Source organism: Syzygium oleosum, unplaced genomic scaffold (assembly GCF_021117445.2).
Source record: "Syzygium oleosum isolate NSW1041296 unplaced genomic scaffold, Sole_v2.1 Sole_v2.28, whole genome shotgun sequence".
Classification (NCBI taxonomy): Eukaryota; Viridiplantae; Streptophyta; class Magnoliopsida; order Myrtales; family Myrtaceae; genus Syzygium; species Syzygium oleosum.
The window spans coordinates 267,646-286,203 of record NW_026607512.1 but is presented as its reverse complement, the minus strand read 5'-3'; the positions used below and the strand labels follow the sequence as shown (position 1 = coordinate 286,203).

General features: G+C 40.8%; 3 protein-coding genes across 4 annotated transcripts; 2 read left to right on the top strand and 1 right to left on the bottom strand.

Annotated features, from left to right (window-relative positions):
• Window positions 1-363: 363 nt before the first annotated feature.
• LOC115680583 (protein S-acyltransferase 18) lies at window positions 364-3,670 on the top strand. Its single transcript, XM_030604399.2, has 9 exons — window positions 364-667; window positions 1,291-1,404; window positions 1,506-1,832; window positions 1,968-2,036; window positions 2,119-2,190; window positions 2,303-2,431; window positions 2,531-2,611; window positions 2,728-2,889; window positions 2,975-3,670. The coding sequence occupies exons 1-9, from the start codon at window positions 602-604 to the stop codon at window positions 3,485-3,487; spliced, it is 1,533 nt and encodes a 510-aa protein (XP_030460259.1). The 5' UTR covers window positions 364-601; the 3' UTR covers window positions 3,488-3,670.
• A 1,207-nt stretch (window positions 3,671-4,877) lies between these two features.
• On the top strand, window positions 4,878-6,957 carry LOC115680684 (uncharacterized). Its single transcript, XM_030604502.2, has 6 exons — window positions 4,878-5,235; window positions 5,359-5,406; window positions 5,484-5,544; window positions 5,638-5,772; window positions 6,175-6,342; window positions 6,457-6,957. Exons 1-6 carry the CDS (start codon window positions 5,159-5,161, stop codon window positions 6,586-6,588), a joined length of 621 nt encoding a protein of 206 aa, XP_030460362.1. The 5' UTR covers window positions 4,878-5,158; the 3' UTR covers window positions 6,589-6,957.
• On the bottom strand, window positions 6,931-17,014 carry LOC115680682 (protein translocase subunit SECA1, chloroplastic). Of its 2 annotated transcripts, XM_056303624.1 has the most exons (20): window positions 16,454-17,014; window positions 16,058-16,130; window positions 15,490-15,696; window positions 14,266-14,368; window positions 13,965-14,145; window positions 13,460-13,678; window positions 12,715-12,828; window positions 12,522-12,635; window positions 12,105-12,272; window positions 11,022-11,197; window positions 10,452-10,518; window positions 10,198-10,344; window positions 9,510-9,605; window positions 9,355-9,423; window positions 9,165-9,266; window positions 8,832-9,083; window positions 8,665-8,732; window positions 7,925-8,042; window positions 7,401-7,640; window positions 6,931-7,315 (listed from the first exon to the last, which is right to left on the bottom strand). In XM_056303624.1, the coding sequence occupies exons 1-20, from the start codon at window positions 16,892-16,894 to the stop codon at window positions 7,172-7,174; spliced, it is 3,099 nt and encodes a 1,032-aa protein (XP_056159599.1). In that variant the 5' UTR covers window positions 16,895-17,014; the 3' UTR covers window positions 6,931-7,171. The 2 variants fall into 2 exon arrangements, with proteins under 2 accessions (XP_056159599.1, XP_056159600.1); XM_056303625.1 differs by lacking the exon at window positions 14,266-14,368 and having other exon boundaries at window positions 13,965-14,144; window positions 15,506-15,696.
• Between the last annotated feature and the right edge of the window lie 1,544 nt (window positions 17,015-18,558).

The following is an 18,558-nucleotide window of genomic DNA, read 5'->3' as shown; positions in this document are numbered from 1 at the left end:
AGAGAGAGAGAGATAGACTTTATCATGGGCCCAGCGAGCGACCCGCAAGCCCGACCCGGTCCACATGGGCCCATGAGCACTTTCCGATGGGCCCGGAAAATGGCCCAATGGGCCGATCTAGACCTAGGTCGCCCGGGCCGGGCATGCAGATTTCGTTTAGACTTTTTACAAGTCGCGCAGTACAAATCTTTCGGTCAACTCCACGTAAAGACAAAAATTTGCCCGGCCCACTCCGATCACGAGCTCACAGCCGTCCGATCCCCCCCCCCCCCCCCCCCCACAAGGAGAGCAGATCGTCGTCAGGGCGCGTTCAAAATTTGAAGATAAAATCTATCGTCTTCCTTCCGTCAAGTCGTACTCGACCGTTGCGAAGTGTTTCCTTTTCTTCTTATTTTGCTCTTTTCATTTCGAGCTCCCCGAGTCCGCGAGCAAGCCTTTGGAAGCTCCGGGAAGAGAGAACCGCCTCCGCACCGATGGAATCTCTCGCTCGCTGTTAGCCGCCGCCGCCGCAGTTCCGGAGGCCGAGGATCGGAGCGGATCGTTCGACGCCGCGCACCTCCGACCGCGCAGGGCAGGGCAAGGCAGGGCCGTCGCGACGAGGATGGCGGCGGCGGCGGCGGCGGCGACCAGACGCCACGGCTGGCAGCGTCCTCTCCATCCGCTGCAGGTAAACGCGCGCTCCTCGAGCATTTTCCCTGCGGTCTCTCGCTTCGCTTTCGCCTTCGGCCCCGGTCGGGTCGCGTTGCTCCGGCGCGCGAGCTCATCGCCGGTTTGTTTCGTAGTGAGTAGCTACCGCTGTTTGTCGGGATTTGGTGAAATCCGTCGAGTTGCTTGGGTTTGACCGAGGTCACGAGCTTAGGTTTGCTGTTTTGAGGCTGAGGCTGGCAGCACGTACTGTTTAGTCGATTCCTGCATCGGCGTTGTCGTGAAAGCTCCAAATCGGCGGCGACGAGCTTATCGCCGGTTGTTTCGTAGTAAGTAGCTAGCTAGCGCGGTAGTTTGGCAATTGGTAGGCGGTGGGAGCTGAAAGTCGCGCCGGCTGTGAACGTTTGTCGAGATTTGGTGAAATCCGTGGAGTTGCTTGAGTTTGACCGAGGTCGCGAGCTTAGGTTTGCTGTTTTTGAGCTGAGGCTAGCAGCGCGCTGTTTAGTCGGTTCCTGCATCGGCGTTATTGCGAAAGCTCCAAATCGGCGGCGACGAGTGGAAGCGGAGGGCATGGATGCGGATAATCGATCACGTTTGAAGTTTAGAATCGATCAGTCTCTTGACGTGAATTTTTGCAATTTGCAGATAGTTGGGATGGCGGTGTTCAGTTTCCTGGTTGTGGACTTCTACGTCTTCCTGGGACTGTTGCTTGGGAGCAGAGCTGCTGAAATCACCGTGACAACAATATTCTCGTTTGTGGTAAACTACTCCTTATCGTGTACTTGTGCCGAGACATTGATTGCTTTTTTCTTTCTGTCAGTTTTCTGGGAGTTTGATGGGGGGTTTCCCCGATTTTTCAGGTTTTCTCGGCGATGTTTCTGTTCATCTGGTGTACTGCGATTGATCCGACAGATAAAACCGGTTATAGAAAGAAGAAAAGAGGCAAATCTAAGGGCTTGCTTAAGCTAAATTATGGTTTTGTTTTGGCTCAGATCGTTACTAGATTTTTTAGGAGGTTGGAGAGGAAGATTCTGCGGAAAATCATTAGAAGAAAGTACCTGGACCCGATGAACACTAGCGCGCACTTAGAGCCCCTGCTTCCATTTCCCCTGGTGATGAAGGATGATGCCATTGCACCAGATCTTAAAGCAGATGACATTACTTTCTGTAGCCTTTGTAACCTTGAGGTTGGTCACTTTCCGAAGTTTAGATATGACTGCAATGGTAGCCCATGGATAATGCCTGCGTAGCCTTCCACCTGCATAATTGGGTTTCGTCTTGATCTTCAAATTGACATGGAGAACTCTCCAAACCATTTGCAGGTAAAGAAGCACAGCAAGCACTGCAGGAGTTGCAACAGGTGTGTAGAAGGGTTTGATCATCATTGCAGGGTGAGAATTGCTGTTACCTGTCTAATTGTTATGGGAATGACCTGCATTTACTGACATGAATGATTTGGGTTCTTTATTCCAGTGGTTGAACAATTGCATCGGGAAAAAGAACTACACGGTTTTCATTCTTCTCATGGCTTCTGTCTTATTGATGGTCAGTTTCTTTTTGACATGGAATTATTTCCCATTAATGCTAGCATCGACCAATCTAGCGTACTACAATCTCTAGTTTCTTTACTTACTACTGCCAGTTGATAATATTACAGTTAATTTTAGAAGGAGGAACTGCTGTTGCGATATTCGTCAGATGCTTTGTGGATAAGGAAGGAATAGAACATGAGTTGAGGAGGAGGCTCTACATAAAGTTTCCTAGGGAAGTTCTTGCCACAATTTCTGTGAGTATCTTTTGGTTTCCTACTAATTAATCACTTGATGGTCTTCATATGGATGCATCTTGTATTGTTGATAGCACATTAACTAACAGAATGTCACAGGTTTTGTTGGTTTTACTAACAGCTTATAGCTCAGCAGCGCTAGGACAACTTTTCTTCTTTCACATGGTGCTCATCCGGAAGGTAACTCTGTCCAATGGCTGTCTTTATATTGCTCTTTCTGTTGGGTGATTCCCAACCATTGTTCCCTGGAAGCTCTCTCCCTTTCTGACATGAAAGCATGTCATTACTCGCTCCAGGGAATGAGAACTTATGATTACATACTGGCTATGAGAGAGAACCAAACTGTAGGATTTGATGTATTCGATGATTCGGATTCGGATGACAGTACTGACTACGATTCACCTGAAAAGTCAACTTTCATGTCTCGGTTTGTTTGCAGCGGACACAGAGGAGATCAGGTAAAGTCTGGAAATTCTCCTTTTAAAATTACCATGTAAGTTAGAAAAAATACTTCGTAGTGACAACTAGTTTTTGAATGGCCAGAATCACACGAGATTGTCGATAAGGATTGATGAAGATCCCAGATCTTCTCCTTTAACCAAGAAACAAGGATTCAATGTAAGTATTAACCCATGGAAGCTGATAAAATTAAGCACAGACAAAGCTCTTTTAGCAGCAGAAAAGGCCAGAGAGAGGCTCTTGAGACAGAAGGCAACAGTGGAAAGCGAATTACATCCATTGCCACTCGAGAAAAAACGTGGGCCTCTAATCAACACAGACAAGAACATGGCAACTGTCCTCACAGGCTTAACGCCCCTCGTTGCCAAAGGCGTGCTTCCAGGATCACCCAGGAGGTTTTCAAGTCCGAGAAGACGATTCTCTGGCTCTCCCACCATGGTCTCAGGTGTCATGGCATCGCCAAAGCAAAAGTATAGAAGCAATTTTGACCTAAAGTTGACAGAGGTCTCGAAAGAGCTCGAAACCTATATATCGAGGCAGGTTTTAAGTCCTGTCATACGAAAGGACGGGAGCGAAGCATCTCCGGGGCATATTTAGCGCTAGAAAATTCGAATTCTCGGTCTCAGAGATAATTCTTTGATTGATCTCTCTCTGCCTTTCTAATGTGTATTTCAGAACTAAGAGTTTTCCTCCTACCTTCTTTGTACCCTTTTTTGTTTCGCCATCCTGTAGTCAACGGCTTTCAACTACGATTCGACAATGTCGACTCATGCTCCGTCAGCTCAAACTTGTCGGCGATAGGATCGGATGCTGATGATATGAGTAACCAGAGTGATGCCTAGCTACGAGCATCAACAAAGCTCAAGAGCAGGATCTTTGTGAACCAGCAATTTGACAGTGTCGTCTTTTGAGATGAGGCTTTTAATCTGTTCCATCACATATCAAGACTGGGCTTCACTATGCAAATCCGGCCCCTGAAATTCCTAAGCCCTGCTCGGATTAGCTTTTTTGTCTATGTTTCGATCATGTTACTGTCTGCTCTTACTAATTACTGTGCATGAAGTTTTGTGTGCGTATTGAATTGGAAGTCTTAAATGGCCCGTCTCATGAAAAAATCAAACAATTTTTACACTGGGCCTGACACGCATGAGATTTTGTAGTAATGGTGCTAAGAATTATAACGCTTTTGATACAGCCTAATTCCTTAAATAAAAAAAAACCTCAACTTTAAGTCTAATCTTAATTTTGCACCGAATTTTTTTTTTGTCTAAAGAAAAATTCATCGATTTTTACTCTAGTTTCAAATTTGCCTCACTTAACCCTTCGTCAAAGAATCATTATTGGTTTATTCAAAATTATCAATATCAAGAGGCTGTTGTTCCATGTAAATGTTAGGGTGTTGAAGATGTGGGTTCTGATAATGAACCTCTAAGTGGTACTGATGTTGATACTTTTGAAGAAATCAATGACCATTTTTTAATGTGTCAGCAGAGATTTAGGACTAGAGTGAAAGTTGATAATTTTTTTTAGATAAAAAGTAAAAAGTTCGGGACTAAATTGAAATTTTAACCTAAAATTAAGGGTTTTTCTTTTGGGTTAATACCACGAAAAACCCAAAACTGGAACACTTGTGATAAATTTACCCTAAACTAATTTTTCGATCACCAAAAACCCCAAAACTAATACCCTTGTGACAAATTTAAATTGGTATGCCCGTGACAAACAAAAAGATAAATTCCTAAACTGGTACATCCGTCAACTGTCATGTATTATACAACTTAGCAATTTGATGGTAAAATTTAACGAAAACTAACTTAGAAGAAATTTGTCATAGGTATATCAGTTTGGAATTTTTTGTGATCAAAAAATTAATTTGTAGTAAATTTATCGTAAATGTATCAGTTTGAGATTTTTCATGGTATTAACTTCTACTTTTCTTCTTTTTTCGAGCGAGAGCGAGCCTGAAACTACATGTGTTTCATCGTGAAATGCGGAGCTGGGTGGGATTTCTGCTTTTCTGTTCTTTTCTAAAGCCCCGGCAATTGCCCGGCGGAACGAAACGCAAGCATCTTTCCATTCAACAGTTTCAAGGGGCGAAGTTGCAACCGCGCTCGCTCAGTGACCCCCCCCTCAGTTCGTCGGCCCCAGATTTCGGAATACGCACGCTCGGGACCACCGCCGTCTATTCTTTCCCCTCTGCTCCGAGGATTCCGTCGAGAAAGAGAAGCTTCTCGCCTTCCCTCTTTCGTGACTCGGAGCTTCGCCACCATGCGAAACCGGAGCAGAGCTTCGAAGAGGGCTCCTCCCGAACCCGCCAAGCCCAGTTCCGGTCCTCCGGAACAGGAGTGAGTGGCGTCAATCCGCTATCTCTGTCTCAAACATGGGCCCGTCGTTCGTTTTTTGTTTTCGTGTTTTCGACCGCTCACGTTTCCTGCCGTCGTTTTTATGAATTCCTTTTGCGGCTGCAGCGCCTTTGAAGGAGAAAGTCTCGGCCTTCTGCTCGAATCGATTCGAGGGTAAGGGATGAATCTCTCTGTCTGTGGTTTCTGGTGCGTTGCTTGGTTGTTTTTATTCGAGTTTCTCTGTTGGGCAGCAAGATTAAGGTAGCTAGGAGTTTGGATGGAGAGGCCTTACCAGAGAAAATATGGCTCAAGGTTGTTGAAATTTTGGGTAACTAGCTTTTGCTCTGTAATCATGGCCTTGTATCATATACTGATTGGAGAGGTTTTTTCCTGGAATTTTCTTAGCAACAATTTGCAATTGGGGTCAATGAAGTTACACGCGCGCTCGAACGAATGCCTCCATCTAATGGTGCAGCAGATGACTGTCCTCAGAAGTCACTTACCTCCGGCAACAATGATGCATCCTATCCCCGGCTTCAGGTTTGTTCGGCGACCTACTTTCCCATCGCTTGCATCAATGGAAACCTTTGCCTTTTACCACTTGCTATTACTGTTGCTGTTCCACTGTGGCGTGCCGGGGTGTGCTGGCTCACTGCCATGTCTTCCACACCATTAATGAATCAACTAGTCCCTCCTGGGGTCAATAAATTTTGTGGGAATCACCCGTTTTAGTGGTTCTTGAAAACTGGAATAATCATATTTGAGAAACTCGCAATTAGGCCTGACCTCTCTGTGAGATAATGTGAGAGACCATCTACTGTTCAGGAGCAAATCAGGCGTTGTGCAGCTGCTCTACTTCTGTTGTTCTTTAAGGTTGTCATCTATTTATTTAACTTTCACTGTCATCGTGGCTAAGGGAGTTCAATACACATGTATACGCAGGCTATTCTATTGGCATCCGATTGCAACCCCCGATGGTTGACCAGACATCTGCCAAGTCTAGCCTCATCGAGGAAGGTGCCGCTGATCTTTGTCAAAGATAAGAAGAGGGGATCTTTAAGGCTCGGAGAACTCGTCAACTTAAAAACTGCAATTGCAATCGGAATAAAGGTAGCAAACATAATGACCTTTTCGGATGGTATACCACACTCAATTTTAGACAATCCCCAGGCATCATTAGTTCTCTATCATTTCTCCATGAATGACAATTGATTACCTTAACAGGCTAAAGGAAATGCTGTCAATCATATCGTTGAGAAAATTCTTTGCAACAGCGACTTAAATATTGAAAGCAAGAGCACTGGGCAGAGTCTGCTAAACGGAGAAACTAATGGGAATCGGGATCGAGTGGGATGAGAAACAATTTTGCCTTTTCACAAGCTGGAAAAAAAGGACATCTTGGGAATCATTACCAGCCATATGTAAAACTGGCTTCACAGGGCTTGTCTTTTATTCCTGATCCTGATTTGATGGAACTAACATCCTCTCCGCAACAAGTGCATACTCTCGGCTTCATCTTCAAGCAGCTGTTTCGCGAGCCTTCTTGACTATGCTCAAGAGCCGACAATCGGAATACATCAGTTTGGAGAGCGCATGGATGTGTTATGAAAAGATTTTAATAGATTAAATATGTGGATTCGTCCCTGTTCTTAATTGCGACTGATGTGGAACTCATTACAATCAAGTTAATGGACATGGTTTACGATAAGAAGCTTGCTTGTGTTACACTGTCCAGCTTTTGTTTGTTATACAGAGATGCCTGGAGTCAGTATCATTGAATTTTTTATGTTCAAGCTTTACAATCACTCCCTTCATCTGCAAAAATTATTCCTTTACAAATAAATACAGCAGGCTCTTGTATTTTACAAGGAGAACAAAGACAAGCTTGTATATTGTTCCCATCCAAATGAATCGCGGCCAAAATTGTCACAGGACGCATCTATGCACTTGCCTGAGGACTGGCAGCCGGTGAAGATGACTCCACACTAACTGGATCAGGCTTGCCGCTGCTTCTACCGTTTGTAGTAGGTTTCCCTGGTGTTCCATTCCGATCCTCATCCTTTTTTACCAGCACTGGCTGAAACTGTAACAACGAAAAAAGAGGAAAAAGCAAACGTGATGATACGTCTATTGTGGTTTGTGTGAAGTTTTCTGAGTAGAATGTAAACCTGATATATGGAATATATGACATTTCTTCTGATCTGTGCCATCATGTCCAAAAACAAATTGTATCCTTCGAGCTTATACTCAATGAGAGGGTCCCTCTGAGCATATCCCCGCAAGCCCACCGCTTGCTGAACAAACTTGAGTGCTTGCAAGTGCTCCTTCCATAAACGGTCGATGTTGCTCAGTATTAAGAACTTCTCAGCTTCTGTCATCAACCCTGGTGCTTGTTTCTCGACGATCTCCTATTTGCAGTTCAAAAGGAAAATTAAAACGGTAAAGAAATTTATGCAACTAATATTTCACTTTTAACATAATTCTATATCTTGATGAAGTTAACAGGCAGCTATTATGAAACTTTTATCATTACATCAGCATAAATTTATAATGCCAGTATGTCTTTACCTGGGCGGGCTCTATGGGGTAGCATACAAAGATGAAGCATCATGTGTATTGTCGTGGGCTAACTTTAAACACTTGAAGGAAGCAGAATGTCTCACTCTCTAAGCTAATGAGATAATATACTGACCCTTTTCTGCATATATGCTTCCCGACCTCGAAGACGTAAGTAACCCTGCAATTCCTCATAACTTGAACCCTTGCTCCTCAGTAGATCTGGAGTCAAACCATTCAGCAGATAGCAATACCTGGAAATGAGCTTATCAGTTTAAATCTGAGAAGAAAGAATAAATAACGAATATCTCTTTGAGCCAGATATCATGCAAAGTATTACCCGAAGCAAAACGTAAACATTCAAATCTAGACACCCACGAGAAATATAACAGAGGTTGTAAGGAAGAAAAGGATTGGAGCACTGCTCCACTTTGTCTCATGTGGTGCATTTGAAGGAAATTAAAGATTATTCAAAGGAACTAAATCTTCACCTTATTCTGTTTTATGCAATTAAAATGCTTATGGACTTCATGATCTGATCTTACTTTGACTTAGAGTTAGTATCAACACTATGCTGTTTTCGTTGGTGTTCTTCTATATTTCTAATGCAAGCGAACAATTTTATATCAATGTCTCATAAAAAAAAGAAACATTACCAAAAGGGCGAAGAGCATACACAGCTGGTTTCTTTCGAACAATCAGTATATAAAATCAATAAAATCAACTTGAGGAGAAACTCAGGGAAAAAAAGAAAGCGAGTGACTGTCAGTTTTCCCGAAAGTGAGTGACCGTCAGTTTTCCCATGTTTAAACTATTTTAAGGATAAAGATGGTCAATTTTTTTGTAATTGGGAAATGAAAAACATAAGCAACTTACTGTTGAAGCTTCGCTATTAGTTTCTCGAGATCCCAACTTTCCGCCGGAGCATCAGGACCCACGTTAGCCTATAAATGATAAGCAGTCTTAGAAGCAATATATAATAAGACAAATAACATGAAACAAATGAAGGTATTCGCAGGGTGCAAAGGGTTCAAACAGTTCACCTCCAAGATGTCATCCATTGTCAACTCAGCATACTCAATAATGAGAGATTGAAGATCATCTGATTCAAGGGCTCTTCTTCTTTCTGCATATACACGGTCTCTTTGGCTATTTAGCACTTCATCATACTCAAACAATTGCTTCCTGATATCGAAGAAGTAGTTCTCCACTTTCCGTTGAGCTTCATCGAGTGCTTTTGTTAGCATTTTTGACTCAATCGGTAAGTCTTCAACTCTGAAAGCTCTCATCAAACCCTACACAATACGAAAATGCTTCAACAAGCATAATTTGTCGTAGAAAATATATCAGGACTCATTTACACTGCTTTTTTAAACCTGAATTCTATCTCCTCCGAAAATCCGGAAGATATTGTCTTCTAGACTGAGGAAGAACCGAGAACTTCCGGGATCCCCTTGTCGTCCACTTCGACCACGCAGCTGTCAGAAAAATTTAACTTATTTTATTGTGGCAAAAGAAACTACAAAAGAGCTATAATACAAATTAAAGTATTTTTGCGAATATGACCTGATTATCAATTCGTCGTGATTCATGCCGTTCTGTTCCTACCACATGAAGGCCTCCAGCTTGCACTACCTACAAACCAATCAAGTGGAAAGAGACTAATCAAGCAGAGAAAAAGTACAGCATATGAAACTTATTTATCAGAGGAGCTAAAAGACCTTATTTCTTTCTTCCTCAGTGAAGACCTTGAATTCTTTTGCAATTTCCAGAAAAGCACTCCTTAGCTTCACTATGACTTCATCCTGTGCAGGACCCTATAAAGTAGAACAATAGGATGATCTTGTTAATGATTCTCTGATTGTTAAAGTGCTGACTGAAAGGAAAGTAAGAATCTCACTGACTAAAAAAGAAAAAACAAAGGAAGAAAAATGATATGGTTAAATGAAAGGTCTCCAGATTGACATCTAGCACAGGAAATTTCATGGCTCTTTAGGTCAGAGGGTTCTAATACAGCTGCTAATCATCTTGAGTCCCAAAGAAATGGTAACAAGTCACGACAGCTTGTATCTCGAAGCAAACAAATATCTTGTATACAAACAACCAGAACAAGATCGGGCAATTAAGGAAAGGAGGTTAGAAAATGTTAGTAGGTATCATCATATGTTAAATTTCCTTGATTGCTACAGTGCATCTAACCTAAGATGATGATTCCCTATAGGTTGACAGTCCTCTGGATGGTTTTGCAAGTAAGAAGAGAGCATCTGAAGTGCAAGGAAATCGGCCATAACAAGGTTTTCAGAAGCTTTAGCTGCATAATAGAATTCATGGCCTAACTATTACGAGCACCCCCATTATATTCAATCAACTGATAGACTATTGGTTAAGATCATATTTCATGAACTTCACCTTTTCACAAGCATAAGATAGCCGCTCTTCTGCCTCAAGCTCTATTAATGATCTCTGACCCCATGTTTTCATTGCTAATTGCACAGCTTCCTCAGCCAGTTGGGTATTTCCACTGGATAGCTTGCAAGGGAAAATGTCTTCATTGACCTGGAAAATTAAAGTTTCCCAAGAAATATCTTACAATGACATATCACAATGAAACTTCAAGAGTTCATCATCTGAATTCAAGATTAACATCACAGAAAAATACCAACCTTCCATGTCTTTTTTGGAGGTGCCTTCTTCACTGATACAAAAACTCCCTCAACTGGTTTAACAACTCTGTACAATTTTCCATTCATCATTCAGAGGGACACCTGTCTGAGAATGTAGTGCAGGATTGACTGATAGTAGAATGCATCTATATTGGATAGCATCCCTCATGCTGTGCAAGTGAAGAAAACAAGTGCTGGAAACCTCAAAATGCCAGGCAACGCTCTTCCACACCAAGATTATGCATGTCACAAGCATATTAAAATTCAGAGAGCTACAGCTAGAACTGCCTCTCCTAAATTTCGAAATCAGTATAAAAATGCAATACCTCACATGAAACTCCTAGGACATATATAAACGTGATCTGAGATAAAACGCCCAGACATAAGAACTGGATGATTTCCAGCATTTTCGGTTTGTACCATGTCTTCTACACCAAACAAGGGTAGACCTGGATGATTTCTAGCAGAGGCATCTAGAGCGAGCCCATTGGATGTGCAGAAGAATAGAAATAAAACCACAAAAAAGTGGATCTAATATTGTAATATAATTTAGCGATGCTCAGGAAATACCTTGGCATAAGCATTTCACGTAGCTTCAATCTTGCCATAAACTCAGCATTACCACCAAGGATTATATCTGTTCCACGACCAGCCATATTGGTGGCAATAGTAACTGCTCCGAAGCGACCACTTTGTGCAACAATTTCCGCTTCTCTTTCCACATTCTCTGGCTTTGCATTAAGGACCTTTCACAGACGAAATAGACACTAATATCGACAGAACTTGCACATCAAACTTAGAGGTCAAGTTTCAACATTTAAAAAGAAAACGATAATGTAAAGTTAAAAAAAGAAGAATTTCAATTGAACAAAAATATTGAATAGGGGTGTGCCTTGTGCGCTTAATTGTTTGAAATCACAACTTCGTATATTTCAAACTGCCACATGGATATAAAGCAAAGATGAAAGACCATTTCACACTACAGATAAAGTAAAATAGTTTATTTCCATGTAAGTTAGAGAAGTTAAGGTTGCAGAAAAACAGGTATATAAGCCAATAATTGCCAGACTAAGAGACGTTAGGTACCCAATAGCAGCTTTGCCAGCAATTGAGTTCAAGCCAGTTTACTCTGACTGACTTTCTTAGGTGCGAAATTGAAGTCAATGCACAATTTTGTGCTAGAAGTGTCCTGAAATAAACATCGCCCAGCTAAAATCACAGCAATGTGGTGAGTGCAGAGCTCTAAAAACCAAAAAATGGACCTGAATAGGCTTCAGTATATCCTCTATTCTAGTGTAGTAAAGTAAAAGTCAATGTTAGTTCTCTTTACATAAAGAAAGTTTTCAATCAATGTAGAATGATTTCCCAGGAAAATTAAAATAAAAAAGATACTGAAAAAGTATCTACACATGGAGGATAACCCCAATCAATTTAACAAATCAGATCTACAGTACTTGCTGGAGATGTTACTCATTTTGTTTCAATCTCTAGATGCGTTTTTCAAATTTGGACAGGAGCTAAGGTTTCTAGAGCACCAAAGATGGAAGTTTAGTTCATCTTTTACCCCAGAGAACATACTAGTCCTAAATAAACCATTCATAGTCAGCAGGAAAAATAGACTTCGATTATTCCTTAAAGCACAGAACACCCCACCTCATGAGGAATCCCGACTTCTTGCAACTGCTCTGATAACGAATCACTTTGCTCAACACTGGTTGTCCCAACAAGCACAGGACAACCTGTCTTATGCATTCTGGAAATTTCTACAACAACCGCTTGCCATTTTCCTGTAGTTGCCCTGAAAACAACATCAGACTCATCCTGAAGATGAAGCAAAAAGAAGGGGTGAGGTAAGGAATTTCATGAATACACTAATAGTGGAAATCCAGACAAATGGCTTTCATCCAAATGATCTACAGGAACCTCAGACTGATCTTATTCCTTCTTAACATACAAATGCACACTTGAATTCCATATCGACCCTCTTCTTCTACAGAAGTTAAGCAATATATTGCCATCATGAACAAGCGTCACTCTAAAAAGTAGCACAAATGCGTCACTATAACTAACCTTCCTAATCATTGGCTTGTTTGTCGGTACTATTGTAACTTTTAGCTTGTATATGCTCTCAAATTCTGCACTTTCAGTTGCTGCAGTCCCAGTCATTCCACAAAGCTTTGGAAACTGAAGCAGTAGAGAAGAAACGCTTGAATTTGATGGAGAAAAAGGGTTTAGAGAGCTACCTATACTGATCAAAGACTACCTGAAGAAAGAAGTTCTGGTAACTAATTGAAGCCAATGTAATAGTTTCATTTTGAATTGGCATCCCTTCTTTGGCTTCGACTGCTTGATGAAGTCCATCACTCCATCGTCGCCCCTAATAAAACAGAATAAGGCACCTATAGACAGTTAGAGGTCAGGAAAGTAAGAACTGAGTGATTCTGCAATCGGCCTTGATTTTTCTGCGAACTAACAGTTTCCTTAATTATCCTTTTACATAAATCATCAAGGTCAATATTTTTTTCTCTTTAAACATCTGTCCCCATGATACTTCAAAGATATGACCATGGCAGTAAGGTCACTCCAAATCGTTACCTCAAGTGAAATAAGAAGGGTTAATTCTTTTCTAAACCAAAATTCAGGAACTTTCAAAATTACACCAGCAAAATGACATTCCATTCTGTCGCATCCAAGCCACATACATGTCAAGATACTTGAAAGCTAATTGCTTCTGTATAAGAAGAGGTTACATGATGCCAAGAGATTTAAAAAAGAATAAGAAGCACTTATTTAATTACTCATGGACCATAATGTCCAAATATCTTAAGAAATGTCCAATGCGAACACATATAGATCCTATATCACATGACTTTCAACTGGGAAGAAGCCATGAGTACTCAATGACGCAACACTGAGAATGACAGTCTCTCTGAGAAATTCCTTATCCAAGATTGAGAAGAAAATAACTCATTTGCTCAGCCAAAGAGGAACCTCAATCAAAACATTACCTGCATGACCCGACCAGTAAACTCATCCACTATGAGCACCTCCTTGCCACGGATAATATAGTTCACATCTCTAAGAAACAGCTCTTTAGCCTTTATTGCATTTAGAACGTAGAGCGCCCACTGTTCCCGTGGGTCATACAAATCTTTCACTTCTAAAATTTCTTCGGCGTCCTCATAACCCTGCTCTGTCAAAAGGACAGTCTTTTGCTTCTCATCAACCTGTATTACTAAGCTTCATAAGAGAAGGGCTTGAAAGGCTATCATCCTCTCAACAAAGAAAAAAAGAGGGGAAAACACTGGTTGTCCTTCATTAAAACTCGCTTCCATTTATTATTTTAGCTTCATAATAATTACAAAGCCATGGCTGACAGACTTCCTGCAAGTTCACTTATTACTAGGCATAAAGGGCTGCCAAGTCCAGAAATCAAACTCATATGGACATAAAAGGCTTAGCCAGATCAATTCACACCATTACAAATACTGTTGAGAAGTCTTAGCATCTTACAGTGTAGTGTATATCACGTTCCAAAGCTGCTGCAATCTTTGCAGCTTTATAATAACGATCACTAGGTTTTTCAGCAGATCCTGATATGATGAGAGGAGTTCTTGCTTCATCAATGAGGATGGAATCTACCTCATCAATTACACAGTAATTGAAACCCCTAAGCACAAGCTCCTCAATACTCTGTTTTCACCACAAAGCACAATCAGCTTCCGCATAAGTGATCCCACATCAAAATATCTCAACGGAAATGAGAGATTGTACTATCATTGGAAAACTATAAATAGAGAAAGAATTACTTTCCGTGGCAAGGTTGTCTCTTAGATAATCAAACCCAAGCTCACTGTTGGTGACATACGTTATGTCACATAAATAACTTTCCCTCCTTTGCTCGCTTGTCATATTCTCTGCCAGCATCAATGTCCAAATGATACACTTACGCAGTAATCTAAGCTCCACAATAAAATTTCTTAAAGCAAACAGTAAGGGTGGATAATTGACCAAACATATTTAGAGAAGTCACAGAAAAAGTCACATCAGACTACCAACGTGACTTATTAGCATAATTAATAGGCAAAATGACACAAACAGTCCCTGAACTTTGGCCCAATGTGCAATTTGGTCCCTGAACTTTTAATTTGTTCAATGCGGTCCCTGAACTTTAACCCAATGTGCAATGTGGTCCCTAAAATTTTAATTTGTTCAATGTCATCCCTGAACTTTTTGTACATGTTTAATTCAGTCCCTGAACTATATGAAAATGTTCAATGTAGTCCCTGAACTTGAATTAATGGAAAGGACTGCATTGAACATTTTCATATAGTTCAGGGATTGAATTGAACATATACCAAAAGTTCAGGGATGACATTGAACAAATTAAAAGTTCAGGGACCACATTGAACATGTACCAAAAGTTCAGGGATGACATTAAACAAATTAAAAGTTCAGGGACCAAATTGCACATTGGGTCAAAATTCAGGGACTGTTTGTGTCATTATCCCTAATTAATATAAGAGGAAATTCATATCCCGCCATCATTAAATATTTGCAGGAATTCCCCAAAGTTTCAAACCTATACTGTCGCTCCATGTCGAAATTGCATGAGCTAAAAAACATTTGTAATTTGGACGATGCCATCATACATAGAACCCCCCTTTATCATTATTATTCCACACTGGATCCATACGAAGCATCACTCCCCTAGAAAGTCAAATATCTGATCGACCATAATAACTCTTAAACTTGCAGATACATTTAAACTTTTGACTAAAGAGAGAGAAAGAGTCACAAACAACCAATAGTGCCCTAACACCACTACCATTTTGCCAAGGGCTAGCTAACCTGAATTAGTGAATAAAACAAAAAGTTGGGCATCTGGAAATGAAAAGTAGCATAGCATGAAGTGGTAAAAAATCCATATGCACCTTCAAAAGCTTTAGAATGAAAGATTTCCTCATGCCAGTCATTGCCCTTATCATAAAAGACAACAAACAATGGAGTCTAGCTCATACAGAAGAATGAGACATACGCTGGATTAGGCCAACCTTCAATCCAAGAAAGCGGGGAACTTGGCCAACCCACTCACAATCACGTCGAGCCAAATAATCATTCACTGTGACAACATGGACTCCTTTTCCACTAAGAGCGTTTAGATAAGCTGGCAATATTGCAACAAGTGTCTTGCCTTCTCCAGTTCTCATTTCAGCTATCTCGCCCTTATGAAGTACCATGCCACCTGCAAAATAAAAGTTAATTAGAATTCCATGATAAGTGCATTGCTATAAATGAAAATAATAAAAGCAGGTGTGAATCCATTAATTCTGCAGATAAATTCCTAAAAACCAATCCATCCAATAATGTTAACGAAATCAAGCGCTCAATAACACCCAGTTCTATGATAGTATCGAGCGTGTGTGTGTGTGTATATATATATATATATATACACCCTCGATTGAAGGAAAAAGATCATGTTACAAGAGACTTAAATGAGTATCTTCAGCACATTTAAGTCGATGAGCACTTCCTCTCTCAATCATGTTAGGAGGACTTATTTATGTGTTAATACAAGAATCCAATGAATGAGCACGTGCAGTTACCTATTAGTTGAACATCAAAGGGACGAAGTCCCAGGACTCTTTTTGAAGCCTCTCTTACAACAGCAAATGCTTCCTGCAATCACACAGATTTATTGACCACGATCCATTAATCAACCAAAGAAATCGATGAATAGAGAACCATAAAAAGAGTAAATTTAAGCTAATGCAAGGGTTCAACCAAAATTCCTACAGTTCAACTTTGCTAAACTTAATCCTGCCCTCGTAATTTCCCAGCTATTTCTCATAACTTAAAAACTGCATTTCGGTTTCACTAAGAACAAGACAACAATTCCAACACGTCAAAAAGAGCAAGTGCGACGCTAGAATCGATTTCAAACTAAGAGGTGAGCAGTTGAACTTCAGAATGAGGATCAATTCGGGGATGCCAATACTGACAGGTAAAAGAGAATCCAGAGATTCGCCTTGCTGAGCTCGCTGCCTCAGAACCGAAGTCCTGTCTCTCAATCCCGAGTCCGACAACGCCGACATCTCCGCCTCGAGCCTGTTGATCACGCTCACGGTCCCCGCGCACTGCTGCCGGGTGGACTCGCCGGTGTCGCTCCCTTTAAAAATCCCGCCGAGCAAGCCTCCCAAGGAAGCCATGGCGCGCACCTGCCTCCTCCCCCCGCCGGAGCTCGAGCCCGACGCCCTGGCTTCGAACTTGAGCCTCCGGAGCGCCGTTCGCCCGAGGAACAACGGCGAGACCGCCGGGGGTCTCAGGTCGCCGCCCCGCGCGCCGCGGGGGAGGAGGAGGGACTTGGAGCGGGGAGAGAGAGGCGGAGCAGAGGGGCGGCGGGCGGCGAGCCGCGGCGGCGGCTCGCACAGCGAAGTCGCCATGAGAAAGAAGAGGCGGTTGTGGTCGTCGGAGGAGTTAGTTACTTGGAGCGGACTGTGGCTTCTTCCGGCGCTCTGCTTTCGCGTCCATGGAAGATGAAGAAGATGAGACGTTGAGAATGGGGGGATAAGGTGTGGTAGACGAGCCCCCTCGCACGTGCTTCTCGAATTATTATTGTGTGTTTTTTTTTACTTTCCTTTTTTTTTTGTTTTTGGAACGAAAAAAGGAAAACATTGACTTTAATTAGGATTTGGAGTGATGTTAATCTAATATCTCATCTAATTACTAGGTAAGTACCCAACATTTTCTAATGCCCCATTCACTAAATCCACTCACTTAATTAATTACTAGGTAAGCACCCGGCTTTTCAAAATAAGCTTTTTTTTCTTCTTAAAACGACAATCCGGCATCTCATGCAGATAGCTCGTGCTTAAATATTTGCATGTGAAAAAAAAAAAACAATATAAAATGCCAAGGCAAAATCTGTTTCCTATTCCTAAATGGAAACTTGTATACATATCTGATTTCGAGCCAAAAAGGAAAAATTCACGAATACCATTACTAGTTACATTATTAGTAGTGGCTAATAGGGTAGATACAGTTGGTTTGACCCGTTTTAGTGTTGGGCATGATGCTTGCTATTAATGGAGGAACAACACCTATTGGTGACATACCATCGAAATAAGGCCAATCATGCTAGCTTATCCAAAAACACGATGCTATTTCGACATTACAGTGTACTTCTAAATAATATATCCAGTGTGATTTTTTTTTTCAAAAATTTTATTGCCATCATAGAGTTCTTTTTTTCAATTGAGCGGCATTAGATATATCAACACTATTCATATATATACTAATCGATGTGACGGATTAAGAATGGATCATGGATTAAATACATGATATTGATAGGTATCGATTTCATAAACTAGCAATATCAGCATAGTTTGTTTCGCAATAAATAAACAATTTAAACAATAATTTCTATAAAATAATCGCCTTTATTCTTTGAAATAATTAATTAATAAAAAATATATATGTTATTGATAATAAATTAGGCCTCAATTCCTTAAGAAAACTCACAACATTAGGTTTAGTCCAAATTCCACCTCGAACTTTTTTTGTCTCGGAAAAAACCCTAAACTTTAAAATCCAATATCAAATCTGCCTCGGACTTTTTTTTATCTTAGAAAAACCCCAAACTTTAAATACAGTTCTAAATTAACTTCGAATTTTGTTTTATTTTTAAAAAAAATCACCAGCTTTCAATTTATTCTCAAATCTATCCGTGGCCCGCTCCCAACTCGATGTGACATTTTCACGTCGATAACAAATCCACATCAGCAAGGTGACATGGAAAATTATTTCCAAAATGAAACCGTTTTAGGATTAGAGTAAAAGCTGATGATTTTTCTCTCGGACAAAAAAAAAAGTTTGGAGTAGATTTGGGACCGGACATAAAATTGGGTTTTTTTTCTAGACAAAGAAAAGTTCGAGGCAACTTTGGACTAGACCTAAAGTTTGGGATTTTATTTTTACACAAAAAAAAATTTGGGTTAGAATTAGGACTAAACCTAAAGTTGAAGGTTTTTAGGGAATTAGGCCTAATAGTTTGTGTTTATGCATTTTCGTGGACGATGATTACTTTTAAGAATTTTTTTTTCTAAAT